This window comes from Pichia membranifaciens (assembly GCF_001661235.1).
Source record: "Pichia membranifaciens NRRL Y-2026 unplaced genomic scaffold PICMEscaffold_5, whole genome shotgun sequence".
Taxonomy (NCBI): domain Eukaryota; kingdom Fungi; phylum Ascomycota; class Pichiomycetes; order Pichiales; family Pichiaceae; genus Pichia; species Pichia membranifaciens.
In genome coordinates this window covers 283,741-304,355 of record NW_017566986.1, presented here as the reverse complement: position 1 = coordinate 304,355, position 20,615 = coordinate 283,741, and the positions used below count along the sequence as shown (strand labels likewise).

Genomic DNA, 20,615 nt, shown 5'->3' with positions numbered 1-20,615 from the left:
CAATCTGCATGGATTAGAGAAGTTAAATAATTTGATAAAATTACTTTTAATTACAGCTCTTCGTCAGGTAAAAGAGAAAGAATGTTTTTCTCCAACCGGTTTCTGAATTCATCTACCCATTCTTCGTTGCAGCAACGTAGGACAATAGTACCTCCGCTGCCGCAACTTATCATGTTAGCACTGAACAGACACCCAGGTTGATCAAACCAGGCGCCAATGATGTTCTTATGTTCTGCTCCGATCTGACCTAGATTTGACAGTTCAAAAGTCGCCTTTTTCTCTTCCTCGTGCTCTTTGACAATAAAGCGCTTGATATTGATGAATTTCAGTACTCCCAAAAGAAGGCGTGACGTTGATATGTTTTCATGTATGTATTTGTTCACAAAGGTGGCCAATGACCAATTGATTTGGCCATCCGGGCAAAGCTTATTGATCGAAGGTAGCTGTAAGCGGATTGCACCCATGTAAAGACCAAACAATGGTGAGAAGTTATTACACAACTTGTTAGCCTTTTCCATTTTGATAGATCCTCTGATATTTATAGGAATTGAAGTCACCGTATCTTTGCCAGAAGAAGCAATGAATTTACCCATGCTTATGTGGGCTAATACCGTGATCAGCGAAGTTAGTTTTACGTTATGCAGCCTAGCCGTTTTGATGAGTGAATTCAGTTGAAAAGAATCCAAGTTGATGACTCTGGAAGAAGACGTATTTTTTGGATTTGACCGAAAAGACTTATACTCCACTTCATCAAAGGCAAGGATGCTAGTATATGGGTTGCCACTGAACCAACGTTTGATGAGATTTGAGAGTTTTGTGGGAAGCAATGCTGCCAAAACAATGTAGAGTAAACCACTGTAAGGTTTGTTATAGTCGATTATATCAACAGGAGAGGGAGGCAGCTGGTACTGGTCAAATTCCACCATTGATTTTTCGAAAACTATGGAATCCAATCCGGTAAACGAGCCAGAAATTATTTTTGGGATCCCGTTAGCAATTTCTTTGGACAACTCGATGTGGAAGTTTTTACCGGATGTACCATCGTAGAGAATATGGTTGCAAAAAAACAAGGCGTATTTGCCATTGATGACTTTCAGTCTCCACAATGGCTTGTTTTTACCGTAGCGTAAACTTTCCTTGTGGTACTTCTCCAGAATTCCCTCAACATTCGCAAGCTTGTCATCCTGGATAAACTCCACCACATCACTTAATCTGACCTCGTCAACGACAACAAACTGATGGCCAAACTTGCTGGTACTAGAGGGCATTAGGTCCATAGTCAAGGCGCTGTACTTGTACATCATCCGAGTCAACGCATGATAAACCTTTTCTGTGGTCAATTCTTCATTGTATTCTACAAGAATTCGGTAGTTTGAGTAGTGATCCAATTGTGTTCTCCAGAAGAAAAACAGTTCCACGTATGACATGTCTCTAAACTGCTTGTACAACGGATGTTCGTTCAAGCCTTTGAAAGGGCCTGGTTCCGTAATATTCATATCTAAAGCCTGGATTATTCGCCTCTTTTGCCCGCTTCTTCTGTTTCGACCCCAGCTGAATGAATTGGCTTTGTCCTGCTGTTGCAGATCAGGAACACCGAGAAATACGAAACCAAAGAAGTGAAAGGCGTGATGTGATGGCTTAAGAAAATAACTTATCGAGGCTTATTCGGAGCTGGCGCTCGGTTATTGCAGAAAGAGTCTGCCTTTCAGTTCTGTCGCCTGCGGCCGGTTTAGGGGCTACATTATGATCGTACCACTTCAAAACCACACATTTGTACAGTAGAAGCTGTATCTACTCTCAGGTCAATTGTAGCTGGCTTCCTTGTTTGACAGTTGGGGAGAGAGAGAGAAAACAGAGGGGTTGTATGTTACATGAGCCTTTCTAAAAAAGAAGTGATGAAGTTTTCAGGGCCGATCGACCCTGGTTAATCACGTGATGTGGTGGGGTTTATGTGCCTGGATTGTAACAACCACTTGTTCTGTCTGCTTCACAGTTAAAGGATCAGCTCCTTTGTTGCTAGAACATGAGTTCCAGAGACTGTGGTGGTAGACGGAAAGTAGCTGGTCCGATAGAGAGGAAAATCCCGGGGGTTTTCTCGCATATTTTAGCCGAAGAAAGAGACTGGATCGGTCCAGCCTGACAATCTTCACGCAGACCAGCGCTGCATCGGGGTCTCTCTGCTCTTGGCGGGATTGATATAGAAAAGAAGAGGCAACGAAGAGCATCAGTGCCAGCCATATATCTTTCAGATATCAAGCTGAAACTATAGAACGAGAAACCAAACCGAGATAGCATGTCAAGTGGGAAAAAATTATTGCTTATGGGCCGTTCAGGGTCCGGAAAGTCGTCAATGAGGTCCATTATCTTCTCCAACTACTCAGCCTTCGACACACGAAGATTGGGGGCCACTATAGATGTGGAGCACTCGAATTTGAGGTTTTTGAATAACATGACCCTCAATCTTTGGGATTGTGGTGGACAGGATGTCTTCATGGACAATTTTTTAAACAACACGAACGAAAACAACTACAACAACTCGTCGTCGGCTAATATCTTCAAGAAATGCGAGGTTTTGATCCATGTTTTCGACGTCGAGAGTAAGGAAGTTGCGAAGGATATAAACACTTTCAAGAGAGTCTTGGAAAACTTGAGCAAGTTTTCGCCGAACGTGAAGATTTTCATTCTCATCCACAAAATAGATTTAGTTCAATCAAACAAGAGACAAGAGTTGTTCCAGTTGATGTACAACAACTTGAAAAACATTGCGTACAATGAGTATGGATTCAAAATCACGGGGTTTGCCACCTCCATTTGGGACGAGAGTTTATACAAGGCGTGGTCTTCCATTGTGTGTTCACTAATACCCAATGTTGAGATATACGAGCAACATCTAGCGAAGTTGAATGAGATTATCGACGCCAGAGAAATAATCCTCTTTGAAAAGACTACCTTTTTGGTCATTTCTTCTATGGACAGGTTCAAGAGCAACACCAATGAACATACAATGAACCCAACTCTGGCCCTGGACCCAAAGAGGTTTGAAAAAATTTCCAATATAGTGAAGACGTACAAGCAGAGCGTAAATAAGATAAGGTCAAATTTCAAGAACTTGATTCTGCACGGGAAAAACTCGTCTATCTACCTTGACGTTTTGACGTCAAATATTTACATCATGGTAATAATGGATAACAACATCGGGAAGGACGAAAATTACGAAGTGAATAACGAGAGTCTGGTGCTCGAAGACATAAAAATCGCCAGAAATCTCTTCGAGCAAATCGAAAATAAACCTCTCAGCTGAAAATTTTAACCATTGTATAAATACCGGCCAGAGAAAAGGAGACTGGTCAATCAAAAAGCTTGCCTTTATGCCGCTCTCAATTTAAGAAACCCTCTTCCAAGCATTACAATAATTTATGCTTGGAGCTAGGAGAAGCACTCTTTTCTTTGTAAAAGTTTTTGCTATCACGATATTATAGGTGTAATCTGATGTGTAAGTATGTTAGTGACATATCCTGTCTAGAGACACAGCTACTTTTTCCCTTTTGGCGATTCGAATTAGAGGGAAAGAAGTTCTTTACATTGCCGTGCACTCTGATGATTACTCTTTAACAATAATATCCTTAACAAAAAAGGCTAATTCTTGAAAAAAAATTGCAGCAAATAGATTAAATCATCTCTCCAACTCATGTTCTATGAGTTTTTGGGAGGCAAACTAAAACTAGACTACAACAACACTTCTCAAGTGCAGCCTCGTGTAGGATAAGTAACTTGTATAGTTGCGTGTGACAGCTACCAGAGATATTTACAGAGAAGCCACAAAATTGGATGTTGAAAAGTTCATAATATTTTGACATTATCCGGTAACATTACAGCCACAAACAACCGGCTATGATAAAGCTAGACCTGGAAGAGGTGGCAACTCGAGCCTTTTGAAAGATGAAAGATGATCGTCGTTCGGGCTGTGCAGGAGAGGAGGCTCAGCTGTGAAAAGAAAACATCTCCGTCTGCTCTTTCCATGACGATCAGTTTCTCCGACGTCTCACTTCTACAGTATTACACAGTCTTGACCGTTTTAGATAATAAGCTCAAGATTGTTTGAATTTGCTAATAAACATCTCCTACTACGTAGAAGAATGAGGAAAAACAATTTGCAGAATTGTTTAGATAAAATACTCTGAATCAGGCAACAAGAATACTAAATTCCATAGTAGGATATGAGTGATGTATACTTGTATCTATAATATTCCTTCCAAGTACGTACCTCGCAGTTTCGGTGATTAGAGTTGTAATAAATGGTTACAGTGCTTAAGAGCAAAAGTAAGAAATGAATGCTTTGTGCTGCAACACATTGCTGGTGCTTGCGACAATCTACCAGTATCTGTCTATTAATTAGAAAAGAAAAAAAAGAAGACTAGTTATACACATATGCAAAACGAAAAGAATCCTTAATTTCGTTTTTTTTGTGGCCTAAAAGCGGTTTCGGGGCTAATGATCGTGGTAATACTACCTTCAAGCACACAAAGCTTGCATGCGATAAGAAGTAGCACAACAGAAACCTACAAATAGAACCGCCTCTTGTCCTTCTCTAACTCCGTTTTGTACTCCCAGTCAATGTCTTGTCTAATGCCCTTCTGGATTCTTCTGAGCTTCAAAGTAAACTGTGGACCAAGCTCTTGAAGTCCAACCTTCTCCTCATTCCTGAAAACGTAACGGTGCATTCTGAAAAAAATATAATCTCTCTGGTTGTGTAAAGTCACCACTTGTCTACCTTCAAATTCCGGTCTATGTGGGAAAAGTGACTGAAATAGTCTTGCGACAGATTGACCCAATCTCGTTGTGAAGTTATTCAAAACAAGTTCTGGCACGTGCCCTGTTGGTTGTCCGTGACCGGTAATCTTTTTTCTTTCTATCAATGAAGTGATGCTGAAATAAAAAGTAGGTCCTTCAGGTAAATGTACAAATGTTATTCCATTCACCACTTTCTTATCTTCGTTAATAACAATCAAATCTGTAAAATCTCGGTTCGAACAGTACTCAGCCATATCTTTTATCGTATATTTTCTCTGTCTCTTCACAAAAGAAGTGTTTGGTATTATTTCAACCATCATTGCAGCAAATTCGTATGCCGACTTTTTCGCATTTGCATTTGTAGTGACCAAAACTTTCGGCTCTTTACCTTCTTTGAAATAGCTGTCGAAGTTATCTTCACCCTCCATATCCACATTTGTTGTCTCATCGTAAACCCTCTTGGAATCAATTGTTTCAGGAACGTTTTCTGCAAGTCTCTTCTCCTTCAGTTCAGGATTCTCCCTCTCTTCACGTGCTCTTGCTTGACGATCCTTATGACGAGTTTTGTTATGTTCATGTTTGAGCTGAGCAAATAATTGCTGTCTCTTCTGCTTGTTCTTGATTCCTTTCAAGGTCTTTTCATCTACCGCTCCCATGACTTAATTGATTTTCTGTGTACTGGCCTCTAGTAATCTTAGTCTGGACTGTATATCTAGCAGTTTTTAAGAGATGAACAGGAAGATGGTGGTGAAATTTGCCAGAAAAAAAAAATGCTTTTAAAAAAATTTTTTATTACCTCGCTTTTTTGTTGTTTGTCGCTTATAATCATTATTGCTTCTCAGGCTATCTACCTATCTATCTATTATCAATCTATCAAACGGATTTACATAAGAGGGGAAGTTTGGGCATGATGATAGGCTCACCATACATCTTCCTGGTATCTGTTGTTCACTCTCAACTGTTTGCCCATTGTAGTGGCGATATCCTCGGGCACTTTCTTTTGTTCCTGGTACGCCTTGACAAGAGCTAGTTGAACACCCCTGGCCATATTAGCAGCATCACCACAAACATAGAAAAATGCGCCTTTGTCTAGCAATTCAATAACCTTGGCTCCATTCTCCAAAAGCTTGTCTTGGACATACACTTTCTTTTCTGTTTCTCTGGAAAAGGCGGTGATCATCTTGAACTTGTTGTCCAACTTCTTGGCGTATTCGACCCATTCTTCTTTATAAATGAAATCTTCTGTAGATTTTCTGCATCCAAAGAAGAAAAGTATTTCACCAATATTAGCACCGTTTTCCACTTGTTTGATCTTCTCTCTAAGGAATCCTCTGAATGGGGCTGCACCGGTACCAGGGCCAACTAAAATGATAGGCGTTGCAGGGTTTGATGGTAGCTTGAATGTCGATCTTCTGATGTGAATTGGTAACTTATAGTGAAATTTACCTCTAGGTCCTTCTAAATCGAAATTATCAATCAATTTGGTTGTTTCTTTATTTTGGTGCTTTTTTATATCAAGCAACAAGTTAGTTGCAACACCGGTCACGTAGTGATCGCTGGTTTTAGGCTTTTCTTGTTCAACAACCGCAGTGACATGAATAGTTTGCTTCTCCATGGACGAGGAAGAAGAGATGGAGTAGTAACGAGGTTGCAATTTGGCAATAGACTCGATGATGAAGGAAAACGGAATAGTATTCCATATGGCTCCTGAACTGAGTAGCTCTAAACAATCAGCAATGTTCAAATACTTTTCAGTCACACTCTTGTGAAAAACTTCTTTGTCATTGGCAAGAGCTGGAATTTTTTCCTCAGTCTCCTTGTCAGGGCAGAATTGTGAAACTGATTTTACAAATTGTCTGGACACAGGTCCAGAAATCTCCAAATAGTGTCTTAGAACAGTATCGTAAGTGGTTGGCGTTGGGAATGGTAAATGGGTGGTTGGGTCAAGAGATTTCAAGTCAATGACTTTGTCTTTTTTACCAGTCAAACCCAAGATAGCCAAAAACTTCTCAACTTTCTCATTGGAGTTTGAAGGCCAAATTGCAACGTGATCACCCGTGGAGTACTTCAAGTTGGTATTCGACAAATCGAATTCAGCATGAATACAATGTCTCGTTTCGGAGTTGAATAACTCTCTGGTATTTTGAATTGGCGCAAGGTAAGGATGGGTATGGTCAAAAGGGCCCGTTTCCAATAACTTCACTTCGTCTTCAGTTTTTGGGTTGAAATAGTGGGAGTTTGGCTCACCAAGAGAGACTGACGGTGACGAGGTCGTCAACTCGTCATTCTCAACAACGGCGATCGAAGGTTCATATTCGACGGCTTGTTCTTCTAAGTGCAACTGATCCTTTATCAAATCAAACAAAGAGTCCTTCCATTCCATATAATCTTCATCCATAGAACCTTTACCGTCATCACCCAATCCCAACTGGCCAATCAGGGTTGCACCTTTGGAGTTCAACTTTTCAACAGTTTTCTTCCCAATGGCGTTGTAGAATTCATATGTGCTGTTACCCAACCCAAAGCAGACGTACTTCAAGTCTGGCAACTCTTCGCACTCATTGTCAAGGTAGTCAAAGAACTCGACGGCATTGTCCGTAGGTTCACCTTCACCATATGTGGCCATGAAGAATGCGGCCAACTTGAAGTCGGGGATCTCATCCCTGATATTTTGCAAGTTCTCAAATGAGACATCAGCCAAGTCGGCAGTCATTGTTGAGATCTTAAACTTCGACTGGAATTCCTTGGCAAACTTCAACGCATAATCTTCGGCAGTACCTGTTTGGGATCCATAGAACACGATTGCCTTTTTACCCGTCTTCTTCATAGTCTCCACTAAGTCGTTGGTTTCGAAGCCGGAAGCCCTGTAGGACGATGCAGAGCCATCATTGCCTTCCGCCGCCCATAACTTGCCCTTGGAGACGTATGCAACAAGAGCCACAAGAATAGCCAAAAGCACCGATAAATCCAGAACCTCCATTATGATATTTCCTATTTTCCTCTGCTAGTTTACTTTCCAGTGCGATACTGCAGTATCGAGAGAATGCTGGCCTTGCGTCAAAAGAAAGCCTCGATCCTGCTACTGGCAACGAGTGAACTTATAGAAAGAGTCGGTACTGCTACTCTCATTTATGGCCTTCAAGAAGACAACAGTTAAAGAAAACCCGATAGCAATGAGATCAGGCCCGGCCGACACACGTTACCGAAACGAGGCACTCTACGAGCGCTAAGAATACGAAAAGCGGAAAATCGTTTGATCGGTCTTTTCGTGCCTAAGGCGGGTATGCGATGCCGCTTGCTGTGTGGCTGGCTGGCTGGCTGTCTGCATGGCGGGGTGGGACTCGGGGTAGGTGAGGCGGTTGTAGGCTATGTACGGAGAAGTCACTATACAGAAGGAACGGAGGTATTCCGGCGTTTTGCACGAATACGGAAACCCCTGTCCGAGGCTAGATGTCGAAGTTCGAGTACACGCTGGCGCTCAGGTCGTCGAGCTCGTTCACGTTATTCATTGTGTAGAGAACGGGGTTGTTTATGCGTCGGTTGGCTAGCTCGTGTGTTTGGGGACTCAACACGGCAAGGATGAACGCGAGCTTCCAGCGAGTGGTTGGGGCAGGTTGGGGCTCTTGCTCCTGCTTTTCGGGGTCGTTGCCGCTGGCAGCGGTCGGACCACCATTCTTGCTCTCCTGCTTCACGTGCAAACTGCGATCCACGTTCTGGATAATGGTGGAAATCCCGATGGTGGAAATTGTTCTGCTTATCTCGTGAACCTGTTCGCTCTTTAGGTACCCCTTTAATTCTTCGTTCATCCTCTGCAACATCTTTACGTTCGAGATGTTCGAATTGAAGTTCGTCAAGAACTCGACCGTGTTCGTTTCCTGCAGTAGCTTAAACTCGTCACTTTGTGATGGGAGCATCATCGATATGAGCGTGAGTGTCCTAGCGTCGTCAGACGTGCCTGGAGCGTTGTCCTCTTGAAGATTGTCGTAGAGTTCGTAGCTAGATCTCTCCTCGAACAACCTTGAATCGATGTTTTTTTGAACTTCAAACATCAAATTACCGAATTCTTCAATGCTGATCTCCTCCCTGAGGCTGATTTCGTTGAACACACTTTCTACGCTCTCATTTACTATGTTTCTTAATTTCGCCCATCCTTTGTTCAAAAGCCACCAGGTAAAGGAAAGAAATGCTTGCTCTGGTAAGTCCTTATCAACCGTATTCTTGCTTTCTTCCGACTCTAAGTCGACCAGCCTGATACCTTGGTTCTTGGACGCGAGTTTAAGCGCCGTCTTGAGATAGGATTTTCTTGATATTATGTTCAATTGCAAATGCAATAAAATGATGAGTAGCGTTTCGCTGTAGATCAATGTCAAAAACCTAGTCAAAGACTTGACCTTTAGTTCCTGCCATAATTCAACCTTGGTTTTGCTTAGTTTCGTCTCACCAGTAATAGCACCACTTAAAACTTGATCTCCCAACTTTTGATCAATACTTTCCTCACCGTTCCTCGCATTCTCGTTCTTGCTACTCGACAAATCCTCGCTATTGAGCTCACTTTTACCATCAGGAACAAGACTCTTGTTCTTGCGTGACAACTTCAACTCTTTGGTGATCTCCTCCACGTCCAACTCCTTATATATCGGTTCTACCAAAACAGGTAAGAACGATAGGAAAGTCATATAGCAGTCTTTTTGCGTCTGTGAAAATCGCTTTTTGATGAGGTCTCTAGTGGCATTCTCCTCCTTCAACTGTTCCTGGAACTCTCTAACTTTATTGCGCACATAGATGCCGATCATATACGAGACTGCTGCCACCCCAGTTGTGATGAGCAACTTCTTGCGGTGACGGCGGTACAAATCTCTAAGAAACTGAAACATCATTGCTTATTTGCGTCTGTACACTGTCGCTTTCCTGCTGTTTTGAGTTTATTTCCTCCCATAAGATACTTGATCCTTCCCTTTTGCTCCTGCCCTGGCCTTCCCTTGTCTCCTCCTCCTCATGTCCTCCGCCATCGAGATACCAACACTTACAGTCTTATCGCTCCGCCCTGTGGTGCACGGATGTATAGCAAGGGAACGAATCGATGGCATTTGTTCAGGATTGACTAGCTACTGTTGACCCTTAAACAAAGTAGACAGTCCATCTTCGTGATTCAAAAGAGATGGATTGTCTCATCAGCCAAATGGATAGGACTTCCAAATCAGTAGTGAATTGTTTGTACTGTAGAAGATTGAGCATTACTGTCAATTCTGCCTAATTTGCAACATTTGTGTTTCGTTAATTACTATACATTCTTCTAAAGAGTCCGTACGGACATACATTTGAGTTTGCAAAAGAAAAGCAGATCAACTACATCCACAGTTACTTCCGGCTTTTGCTAACCTTTCCATTCTTTGTATCAACATTCCCAATTTGTCTGCCCTTGTTTTTGTTCTTACTTTTACTCTTGCTCTGCTTAGTGCTATCATTCCTTTTCTCCTCTTGAAGAGCCTGCTTGAGATTGTCATGATCTTTAAAGTACTGGTGCTTGTTTTTGCTTTCTGTCTGCACTTTGTTCGTCTCCTCCCTATCTTGAAAGTGGACCTTGGAAACGGCCGGTTCTCCTAAGTGTTTGTTGATGAAAGTTTCTGATTCAGCTTCCCTTTTTCTGGCTTTTTCAGCAGACTCATAAAGCGACTCTTCTGCTTTCTTCACTCTGTCCATGTATTGTTTCACCCTCTTAATCTCTTGCATAATCGGTGCTTCATTGTTGAACTTGACTCCATCCAGTTTGGCATTGGTAAAAGAAAGTGAAACTAGTAGATATGCATACATGTTTAAAATTTTTGCTTGCTCAAGTTCATTCAGTGCTTCATCGTTCGCTTTATTGCTTTCTTTATGTCTCGTTATTTCATCTAAGCTTTCACTTAAGGTTTTTTCAAGGACATTTTCCTTAAGTTTGCTAGAAATTGTCCCCGTAAGATCGCCAAGGGTAATCAATAGCTTTTTTACTGCGTCAGTTTCCTCCATTCTATGATTGTTCTGTTTAGCGCTGTGAGTTGAAAGCTTAAAGCCCTATTATTGTTCGGCTAATAGAAAAGGAGTTTTAACTATACCTCTGAACAAAAAAAAATATGACAAAAAAGTTAACTCTATCGTGTTGAGAAAATTTAGTAAAAAAATGCCACCTGCCAGAATTGAACTAGCGACCTCTGCATTACAAGTGCAACGCTCTACCACTAAGCTAAGGAGGCTTTCCTTGTTTTCAAAATTTTGGGTAATTTATCAGGAAGTAACGCTAATTCTATGATGTTTTCTTTGAAATTCAAGTGACTGCTCTACCAAAACATCTGATATAAATTAGCCAGCTGGTGCTAAAACTCACATTTTAAACCATTACGTAAGTATGTTTATAGAAGTTAATATCAAAACGATTTCACTAATTATACATTTATTATAATTATTAATATACAGTTCTTATACAGTTTAAAAAAAGCTGAATTACTAAATGTCTTTTAAGTGAACTAATCCTCTATCCTCACTTTTGGGTTCCACCTCAAACACATTTTTCTATTTAATATCATTTCCCAGCTCAGATTCCAAACTATTCGAATTGCTGGAATCGAATGTGTTCATGCTTTCTCCATTTGTACGCATGTTTAGTTTATTCATGTCAATAATCTCACTATCCTCCCTTATGCCACGTATGCTAAGACTTGACTCACCACCTTTGTGGTCAATTTTTGGTTCACCTTCTTTCTTGATGAATGTCTCCTTTAAGTTCCTTTCATCATTGCTCACCGAGCTTGCCTTTCTTTTCTTCAATGTTTTTGGAGCAGGAGGTGCTTGCAGTTTGAACTTTTTTCCAGCTTTTCTGCTCACAACCTGGCTTATTGTATTTCCTTCACTTGTCGACTGCTTGAGTGGAACAGAGTGATGATTCCCGTTTCCATTATTATTGCCCATATTGGTCAAGTTGAAGGGGCTTTTACCTGAATAACTAGTATCAGGACTTGGGAGCATGCTGCGGCTCAGGTTCTCACTTAATTGGCTAGGTATTATAGGCCCTACGGTAACAGTTTTAGGGGTGTGAGAGCTTGAAATACTCTCTTGATGTGTCCTGATTTGCGCAGAGATTTGTCCATTTTGTTGAGACAACTGCACTACGTTAGCTGGAGCAGGCATAGAAGATCCGTTATAGTTCAGAGTTGTTGGAAACGGATTCGGACGTGAATTTCTTTGACTCACAAAGCCATTTTGCGAGTCAAGCATCGCCACATTCGGACCAATAACCGTATTAGCAGCAGAGTTCTCTGAGGAGGTATCTCTACTATCTGGTTGGCCTTTGGTATTTACTGCACTCAGTTTTTGAAACATTGGATAGTTAATTTTATTGAAAGTCTCAAGTGCTTCTAAAGGTGAGCTTAATTTGGAGTCAAAGTAAAAGTTTATTAATGGTTTCGTGAGAGTCATAACATCACTTATTTGCATCAATCTCAGCAAATCTTCTTCCATACCGAATTTGGTTAAATCAGAGATGCATTTGAAGTGTGATCTAACTTGGCTGCTCAAGGGCGTACTTATCTTATCTTGAGCTGAGATACTATCCAAGAATGTTTCCAGTGCTGCAAATTCCAAACCATAAACATTATAGTCGGTAACCAGTTCAACTTTTTCAAACATCAAGTGTCTATTTACTCTAATTTTCAACGAACCAAAATGATTGCAATATGAACCATCTTCAAAAACGCATTTGAAAGAAAAATGGTCTGTTTCTATAAGTGTATTTCCATTTGGAAGTAAGGTCGAGCTCAAGAATTTTTGGGCTAGTTCAAACATCTGGACATTTTCGAGATATTTATAGTATAACAAAGGAATCAAAGAATATGATATCCTGAAATTTCTGTTCTCATTTCCATATTTTAGGCAGATATCGTATGTCGCATCCTCTGCAAAAAATTCCCCCACAACGTGTCGGAGATAGGGAAGGTTGGGTTTTTCGTGACGGCATGTCAGTAGGTCATGGAAGCGTAATAGCCTGACAATGGATATGTTGGACAAATTTCTTCTCACTTCTTCGCTAAGTGAGCCTTGTTGTTCTTGTGGCCTAACATTGTGATTGGAATAAGAGGGAACAAAAGGTTGCCCAGAAAATTGTGGTTGCCTTTGTGGTTGGTGCTGTTGAGATTGTGGTTGTGGTTGTGGTTGGTGCTGGGCGTTGGATGCAACTTTATAGTTTCCGTTTTCGAGCTGAGATGACATATATTGCCCATTGGGATTGAACTGACTATGGTGCTGTTGCGGCAATTGGGGTTGCAGTTGAGGTTGATGCTGTTGATGCTGTTGATGCTGTTGATGCTGTTGATGCTGTTGTGGACGATTTTGATATTGATGCTGTTGTTGTGGGGCGACTGCATTTGAGGATACTGGCTGGCCCGTGCCAACAATTTGAGGATTGAAATAGCTTTGCTGCGCTGAGTTTTGTCCAAAGGAGTCTTGAAATGGGGTTGTCACACGTGAGGATTGTGAAGAAAATCCTTGTGGTTTCACAAAAAATTTCCTTTGGTTTCCCTGCAAAGTTGTTGCCATATGGCTTTGCATTTGAGGCTTATAACCAACGATGTCTGTTTGTTTCCCATTGATGTCTGTAATTGATGGAGCCAGAGAAGCTGGAACGGAGCTGAAGTTATCTACTCCTCGATCGCTGGACGATAGCGTGTTCTCCTTTTGTAGTTTAGCAACTGCTCCAAGTGTTTTTCCCGGAGAGAAAGACACAGAAGTCGATCTTCTGCTTTGCAATTCATCAGGTTCGCTCTGCTTGTTGATACTCAAGTGAGTCTGCAAGCTACCATATGTTGCCTGAAGCTGCTGTAGTTGCGCCATTTGCCGCTGTGAAACGTTCCCTCTATCACCCATTATTGCAGCAGCAACTTGAGGGGTCAGCGCAGAATTGGGAGCTCCATCTTCGGTAGGAGGGCGTGCATGTGTATTTGGTTGTGGTGCGAGAGTATTATGTGATAGCTGAGATCCCAGAACATGAGGGAAATTTCCATTACTAGGGACGCTTAAATTGGGGTTTGAATTAGTACTGATATTTGGATGCTGTTGTTGGAGAATCCCATAACTGTCCTGCAGTTCAGCCTGTAAGTTCATTTGCTTCCCCTGGCTAGCAGGAGACCCTTTCTTTTGATGACGTGGGTAGCTGCCATTGTAAAACTGTTGTGGTAAGGTCGTTGAAGACTGCAACGTGGACATCTGCGGCTGTTTTTGCGATTGCAACTGCGCGTATGCTTGAAGCTTCAATGTGTTCTGATCGTGTTGTTCAGCACTGGCTAGGTGTGGCGGCGCACTGTCGGCATTCGGGCTCATACTGACCTGGCTGACGTCGTTTATTGCCGCTTTCATTGACACACTGTCGTCCAGATGTTGTCGTTCCATATGGTGAGGGCCATTGTTGCGGAAATCTTCTAGCACCTGCGAAGGAATTACCATGGATTCCGTTATAGGTTTCGTATTGGAGAAAGTGTCCATGTTGTGGGCGCAACTGGTTTCTCACAATTCTATGTATAATGCACCTTGCTCTAAAATCTAGCCTCTCTATTATTTCCAGTGTCCTGCTCTCTAAAAATAAAACGATTGTATGCAGGGATTAGTAAAATGTACCAGCGTACCCCTGTCTAACTTTCTAGTTCTTTCTCTTTGCTCTACTCAAACGTTCCTGCAATCGAACCCAGAGATAGGAATACTTGTCTGAAACGGGCGGATAACCTGGCGAAAGCTCTAAATGAAACCCCCTGTAGTAGCAATTCCCCTTTCTGCCGGTGTCCTGGTAGTAGCAGTGAAGTTTTCAGTGATACCCCAAGTAGAAACCTGCAGAACGGCTGTCTCAATGGCCCAACACAAGCAACAATGATACAGGGTTTGCCTAAATCTCATCCAAATTCTTCAACAATTTTCCTCATCTCCTCATTTATGGCCACTGGTGAGGGAGAACATGTTTGAATACGCACCGCAGGCGTATATTCGGTGAGACACTATGGGGCTCCTAGCGACACACTGTAGAGGCGAAAATTTTCCACTATAGCCTTGCAAGTATGCAGCTGCGTGTTTGATAGAACAGGTCCCGTGATGGGGACTGACACAGCCAGTTGGAGCCAGCATGCGGACGAAATGGATTGAATCCCTTTTCCGAAGCTGCGAGGTGAGATTGCCCCCTCTGGTCCGATTGGACCAGGATCTCCATGGATTCCAGGCTTGAACTGATAACACAGTTTGCATTGATTTTGATCTCAAGGCCCATTTGCACATCTGGTGCCATTCTTCCTCAATGGTGTAGGCAATGGCGTAGGCTAGATTGCGGCTCGGTGGCGGTTTGTTTGGTTGGCTAAATATGTTTGAATCTATATAGAGAAAGAGCTATATGTACATTTACAAAGAGAACGGAGCAATGCATTACAGACATGCACACTTCTATTTTTGAGTGAGTTTGGAAAGCTCTTGCTTCTTCTTGGAAAGGAGCTTACGCTTCTTCTCGAGCTCGAGCTTTCTGACGTCTTGCTTGTTCAATCCATATTGCATCTTCTTGTACAACTTACGTTGCTTGTTGCTCATCATGATCATCTTCAAGTTCTTCTCGTCTTCGTCTTCTTTGCCTGCCACCTCGGTATGCTTCCTCTTGTTACCGCTCTTCTGGTCCTTGGATACAACAGATGATTTCACACCAGCCATCTCCAATTCCAACTCTTTCTGCTCTCTGAGCTCTTCGTCCTCTTCCGCATCTTCAGCGTCCACGGCGTCCACGGCGTCTTCAGCGTCTTCAGCGTCTTCAGCGTCTTCTTCCTCCTCGCCTTCCTCCTCGCCTTCTTCAAGTGGGGCCTCAGGATCATATGTTCCAGCATCTCCCCATGGTGAAAGATGTGGTGGAAGGGTTTCACCTGGAGCATAGTCTGAAACGTTTAGTAAAGCGCTCTTGTTGACACAGTCGAATACCCATTGCGGTTGGATATATGTTCTTCCTTGGACTTTCTTCAAGATCTTAGGTCTATCCACAATTTGATGCGTCACTGAGCTCAAATCAACGGCCTTGGAGTTTTCTAACTCATCGATGGCCGCTTCACTGACCACTTTACCACCAGCGGATAAAATGACAAACTCTAGCACATCGACTGGAACCTCTCGACCAATAAAGAAAACGAATTTGCTGAACAGCTCTGACACCTGGTTGGCGTATTTAGAAGGTTGTGCTAAAATATCACCAGTGTTCTTACTGTTGTCTTTGAATTCATCCAAATCTGTATTTTCAACGTTTTCAATTCTCTCGTCTTCTTCCTTTTCTTCTTCTTCTTCCTCCTGTTCTAAGGCCGCCTCCTTCTTGTCCGCAGCAAAAGCCTTTGACATTTCTTCACCTGAAATCTTTGTTTCTTTAGCGCTTTTGGAAGACTCTCCGGTGACTTCACTAGGCAAAGCCAATGATCTTTGTTCGTTGGTTTCTAAAATGAAAACTGATAACCCGCCTATGCCTTTCAATCTGTTTTCGTTGATCTTCGGAGGGTATGTGAGTTCGGAGTCAGTGTATAGTTTGTAAAGAACAAAATGCAATAGAGTAGAGTAAAATTCCAAAAATGTGTGCATGATCTTGAAATCGATGTCGGAAGGGATATTTTGCGCAAACTTGAATGGGACAAGCCATCTAACTTCTTGACCTTTCACAACTGCGGAATAGTAGACACCTTTGATGGAAACAAAAACTTTCTTCAACGCTCTTTCTCTTGCAACGTACGCTAACCACTGGTTAGTAAGTTTGTTGGCTTGACTGGTGATCTTGGCACCAACGGCACTTGTAGCAGGCATGTTTGTAAAAAGGAACATCATGCTCAAAGCATCATCGATGTCTCTCAAGGCGTCCAAAAAAGAAGGATACCTCTCCTTGATTACACGATCCAACTTGTACTTAGGACGGTTTTCTTCGAGTCTCTTGGCATCACCAATCTCACCTTTACCCAAGGCTTTGGTCAACTTTTTAGCAAAAGTTTTGTGCTCTCTGAATTTCTGTAAAATCGGTTCATGCATCAAGTACTGGATGTCCTTCGCATAGTAGAAGGTAACCGGGGCAGTGGAGCCTTTGTTCGCCTTCTTCTTGTTTCTGGGTTCTCTCGGATAAATACCCTTGAAAATGCACAATCTCCGGAAGTCGGCAAGGGAAACTTGTAGTTTCCTGATTGCTCTGGTTCTTGTTATGAAGTTCTTTGCGTTACCGCTCTCCCCTTTTCTTTTAATTGGTCCCATTGTTGTTATTTGCTACTTCACAAAGTCTATAGGATTTGTTGACACTCCAGGTCCATCAAATCTTAGAATCTGCAGAGAGATATAGGTGCTTGATAAACTGAAAAATTTTTTGAACTGAAAAAAAATATCTTAAAAAAAAAGATTCAAAAACAGAAATCGCACCGCCTTAAACATCAAGGGAAACCCCAGGGCCGATCGACTAAAATTTCCGGTATCAACCATTTGAAGATGGTTTGCTATTGATTCCAGGTCTGCACGAAACGGTCAGTCCTTGCCCAAAGAGCAAATACCTAGCCGTTACTAAAAGAAATATGCTTAGGTGTATGGTGAGAAGGGGGCCGAAAGGCTTCTTACAAAAAATAAGGGGGATATCCACAGGCTCTGTCGTGGGTAAGAGAGTAGAATCTAGCGAAGAATTGGATGCTATCTTTGCAAAACCATCATGGTCGACGTCTGATCTTCTGGATAAAGAGGCTGAGCCAGTTGAAATCACCGAAGATATGTTAAATGGTCTTCTTGAACTCTCAGGGTTGAGTAAAAGCCTTTCTAAGGAGGAAAAAACTACTATTGTCAACTCGTTAACCGAACAATTGAGTTTCATACGAAAACTTCACAATGTCGAACTGAAACGTGGAGCTCAGAATTCGGCTCGTTTGGTTGACGACCAAAGCGTCCAACCTTTGACATTCGAAAATTTGATGGAAAGAATCTCAACTACTCAAGGTATGATGTCGAAGGGAGAGGTGGAGAATTCGTGGAACCCGATTTCATTGGCATCAGAGCATCAGAACAGGTTCTTCTTGGTTAAAGAAGGGTTGCTGAAAAAAAATAAATGATTCTTGAATGTAGCGTATAAGATGTTTTATTATTAGTCAAGATTTATGTGTACATAGCAGCTAAAAACACTCGCATTATCTGCATTATCTGCATCATCAGTACTCGTCTTCCTCCTCCAATTCCAACTTTCTTTTACCTGAGTTACCTTCTCTTAAGTCGGCCAGTTCTCTACTCTTGGCCTGTGACTTGGTCTTTTTCGTCATTTTCTCGATTTCGGCCTCCACATCATCACTTTCTTGTTCTGCGAAATCTAATACCAATCTCCTTCCGAGTAAATGCACACCTTGCAACTGATCCATAGCATTGCTAGCCTCCTTGGCAGTAGCAAACTCAACAAACGCAAAACCCCTAGCCGATTTGTCGAACTTCTTAGGAACCCTTACGGATTTCAATGAACCGAAAGAACTGAACAACTCAAACACATCCTTACGGGTGGCCTCAAACGGTAAGTTCTTGACGACAATCTTTCCACTCTTAGCCTTCTTCTTCTTGCTGTTGGAGATCTCGTTAGTATTACCAACTCTATTCGAGATTTTCAACTGTAATTTGTGTCCATCTAATGTGAAACCATCCAAAGTTCTGAGTGCAGCATTTGCATTCTCTTTGGTTTTGAACTCAGCAAATCCAAAACCCATACTTTGGGTCTTGCCTGGGTTCTTTGGGTCTGGTTTGGTTTTGACAACAGCCAAAAGGAAACCAGGGTATGCCTTGAAAATGTTGGATAATGTAGCTGAGGTTGTAGAAAAATTCAAATTCTTAACAAAAATAGACACAGTTGGACCAGTATCTTCATCTCCGCTATCCTCGTTATTTTCAACATCTTCATTCTTGGTACTCTCCAGGACATCACTTGCATTCGGTTTGGTTTCAGTAGTTTTCTCTTCAACTTGAAATTTGTCTGACTGATCTGCTTGCTTGGTGAATAGACCTTGTGGACCCTTTTCTAAATATAAAATCGATTTACCCAACCGTCTAAACGACAACTTGCTAAATGCAGCTCTGGCATTAGGAGCATCTCTGAATTCAACAATGGCTATCGTTCCAGCGGGCGGCATAAGTATTCTGTTGAGCTCTCCATATGCGGCAAAAAGTTCACCGATCTCTTCTTTGGTGGTACCGAATTGGAAATTTTTCACCAAAATCACCTTGTCATCTCTCTCCTTTTCACTGAATTTAGTCAAGTCAACATTTTTCTTCTCAAAGTATGAACGGACGTCACCAATAACATGGGCTTCCGCCAAGGCTTGCTTCACTGCAGAACTCGAGTTTGTGGGGTCAATCAACTCATTTTTGGAGATACCCAATTCAGATGCTACGCTGTCCAAAACGGCATCCGTGTTCATATACAACGAGTTCCAGCTAAATTCTTGTTTTGAAGCTTCAAATTTTCTCTTCAGAAGCTTCTGCTTTTTCAAAGGCATGTTCTTAAGTTCAAACTCGTCTAACTTGTGCTCCTTCTTGACTTCACCAGGCAAAATATGTAACAATCTACCTTGATAAATTTGCTTGTCTAATTCTATATAAGCCTTCACAGCATCTTTGGCAGTTTCAAATTGAATATAGGCAAAACCCTTAGACTTTCCCGTTCTCGTGTCAATAGCAACATGCACCTCTTTGAGAGCACCAAACGGTTCAAACAATTTTCGAAAATCGTCTTCTGTTGAAGAGTATAGGATATTACGCAAAAATAATCTACCAGTAACCAGAATTCTATCGATGTTTCTCTCTTCCAATGAAAGCTCTCTCACAGTTTCTTCCTTTTCTTCGTCTTCCTCCTCTTCGTCTTCACCAGAAGCCACTGCTTCAACTTCAGTCTTCCCATTTTCTATTCCAGAGGGAGTTTGTGACTGGCTTACATTCAATGGTTCAACATTCTTTGCTTCATCTCCTTCTTGGGTATCAATGATTCGCTTTCTTTTACTTTTGAACCAATCAAGGTCATCCATGTTTTCATCTTTGCCATTTGGCTCATTAGTTTCATCATCCTTCTCGTCAGAAACCATATCATTTAACGAAATCATCTTCTCTTCACTATTTTCGTTTACATTATCGTCCTTTGTTTTCGTCTTGCCTGAAACTAAGTTATCATCATACTCATCGTCACTATCATCACCTTTGTAAGTAGCAATTTGAGGTTTAATTTTCTCTACCTTTGAACTGCCATTCTTTGTCAGGCCTAATGCTTCTTCCAATTTTTCATTTGTTGGTGCTCCTTCAGTATTCACCACTTCATCGTTCGCCCATGACCTAGATTGAGCTGCTGGCTTCATGGCTTCAACAAACTCTTTCAAGTTTGAATTGTTTTCTATTTTGTCGTTCAAATGGTTTACCTTTTTCTGTTTCTTTGCTTTTCTTCTATTTGCAGCTTCTTCCATCTGCTGTAATCTTTCTTCTGTTCTTTGTAATAATTCATCTCTTTCCTTTCTCCTCTCTTTCCAAGACACAGGAACGTTAGGATCGCTGAACGACTTAGCCAACTCCACTATAATTTTCGAAGTGTCTATAAACGAACCATTAAAGAACTTAACAGCATTCTCTGCGTCTGCAATATCCTTATAACCAATGAACGCAAACCTTCTAGATTCACCATTATTTTTACGTTTTAACTTGACATCAGTAACGTACCCTTTCTTTGAAAAATGGTCTCTTAGTTTTTCTTCCGTATAATAGGTGGGCAATCCTTTGACAATAACACGAGACATTTTCCGTTGCTTTGGTAATTATGT

At 41.7% G+C, this 20,615-nt stretch overlaps 10 protein-coding genes and 1 non-coding gene across 11 annotated transcripts; 2 read left to right on the top strand and 9 right to left on the bottom strand.

The window, feature by feature from the left end:
* Positions 1-50: 50 nt before the first annotated feature.
* PICMEDRAFT_59838 (hypothetical protein) lies at positions 51-1,496 on the bottom strand (the record flags this gene model as incomplete). Its single annotated transcript, XM_019163391.1, has 1 exon — positions 51-1,496. One exon carries the CDS (start codon positions 1,494-1,496, stop codon positions 51-53), a length of 1,446 nt encoding a protein of 481 aa, XP_019016112.1.
* Positions 1,497-2,320: 824 nt separating this feature from the next.
* PICMEDRAFT_35831 (hypothetical protein) lies at positions 2,321-3,301 on the top strand (the record flags this gene model as incomplete). The annotated part of the gene is made up of 1 exon (XM_019162969.1): positions 2,321-3,301. The coding sequence occupies one exon, from the start codon at positions 2,321-2,323 to the stop codon at positions 3,299-3,301; it is 981 nt and encodes a 326-aa protein (XP_019016111.1).
* Positions 3,302-4,559: 1,258 nt separating this feature from the next.
* PICMEDRAFT_35519 (hypothetical protein) lies at positions 4,560-5,447 on the bottom strand (the record flags this gene model as incomplete). The annotated part of the gene is made up of 1 exon (XM_019162950.1): positions 4,560-5,447. One exon carries the CDS (start codon positions 5,445-5,447, stop codon positions 4,560-4,562), a length of 888 nt encoding a protein of 295 aa, XP_019016110.1.
* A 263-nt stretch (positions 5,448-5,710) lies between these two features.
* PICMEDRAFT_73796 (hypothetical protein) lies at positions 5,711-7,771 on the bottom strand (the record flags this gene model as incomplete). Its single annotated transcript, XM_019164591.1, has 1 exon — positions 5,711-7,771. The coding sequence occupies one exon, from the start codon at positions 7,769-7,771 to the stop codon at positions 5,711-5,713; it is 2,061 nt and encodes a 686-aa protein (XP_019016109.1).
* A 466-nt stretch (positions 7,772-8,237) lies between these two features.
* On the bottom strand, positions 8,238-9,668 carry PICMEDRAFT_73795 (hypothetical protein; the record flags this gene model as incomplete). The annotated part of the gene is made up of 1 exon (XM_019164590.1): positions 8,238-9,668. The coding sequence occupies one exon, from the start codon at positions 9,666-9,668 to the stop codon at positions 8,238-8,240; it is 1,431 nt and encodes a 476-aa protein (XP_019016108.1).
* Positions 9,669-10,149: 481 nt separating this feature from the next.
* On the bottom strand, positions 10,150-10,797 carry PICMEDRAFT_73794 (hypothetical protein; the record flags this gene model as incomplete). The annotated part of the gene is made up of 1 exon (XM_019164589.1): positions 10,150-10,797. One exon carries the CDS (start codon positions 10,795-10,797, stop codon positions 10,150-10,152), a length of 648 nt encoding a protein of 215 aa, XP_019016107.1.
* A 152-nt stretch (positions 10,798-10,949) lies between these two features.
* Positions 10,950-11,021, bottom strand: PICMEDRAFT_t106. The gene has a single exon. It is a non-coding gene; the product is annotated as a tRNA-Thr (tRNA).
* Positions 11,022-11,238: 217 nt separating this feature from the next.
* Positions 11,239-14,587, bottom strand: PICMEDRAFT_17495 (hypothetical protein). The gene has a single exon (XM_019161624.1). It carries the CDS (start codon positions 14,296-14,298, stop codon positions 11,338-11,340), a length of 2,961 nt encoding a protein of 986 aa, XP_019016106.1. The 5' UTR covers positions 14,299-14,587; the 3' UTR covers positions 11,239-11,337.
* Positions 14,588-14,855: 268 nt separating this feature from the next.
* PICMEDRAFT_17494 (hypothetical protein) lies at positions 14,856-17,125 on the bottom strand. The gene has a single exon (XM_019161623.1). It carries the CDS (start codon positions 17,050-17,052, stop codon positions 15,238-15,240), a length of 1,815 nt encoding a protein of 604 aa, XP_019016105.1. The 5' UTR covers positions 17,053-17,125; the 3' UTR covers positions 14,856-15,237.
* A 250-nt stretch (positions 17,126-17,375) lies between these two features.
* On the top strand, positions 17,376-17,888 carry PICMEDRAFT_73791 (hypothetical protein; the record flags this gene model as incomplete). The annotated part of the gene is made up of 1 exon (XM_019164588.1): positions 17,376-17,888. The coding sequence occupies one exon, from the start codon at positions 17,376-17,378 to the stop codon at positions 17,886-17,888; it is 513 nt and encodes a 170-aa protein (XP_019016104.1).
* A 96-nt stretch (positions 17,889-17,984) lies between these two features.
* PICMEDRAFT_35481 (hypothetical protein) lies at positions 17,985-20,591 on the bottom strand (the record flags this gene model as incomplete). Its single annotated transcript, XM_019162948.1, has 2 exons — positions 17,985-20,002; positions 20,048-20,591. The coding sequence occupies 2 exons, from the start codon at positions 20,589-20,591 to the stop codon at positions 17,985-17,987; spliced, it is 2,562 nt and encodes an 853-aa protein (XP_019016103.1).
* Between the last annotated feature and the right edge of the window lie 24 nt (positions 20,592-20,615).

Coding starts and splice junctions, on each gene's coding strand:
- PICMEDRAFT_17494 (XM_019161623.1), bottom strand. CDS start 17,052: ATGGGACCAATTAAAAGAAAAGGGGAGAGCGGTAACGCAAAGAACTTC.
- PICMEDRAFT_17495 (XM_019161624.1), bottom strand. CDS start 14,298: ATGGACACTTTCTCCAATACGAAACCTATAACGGAATCCATGGTAATT.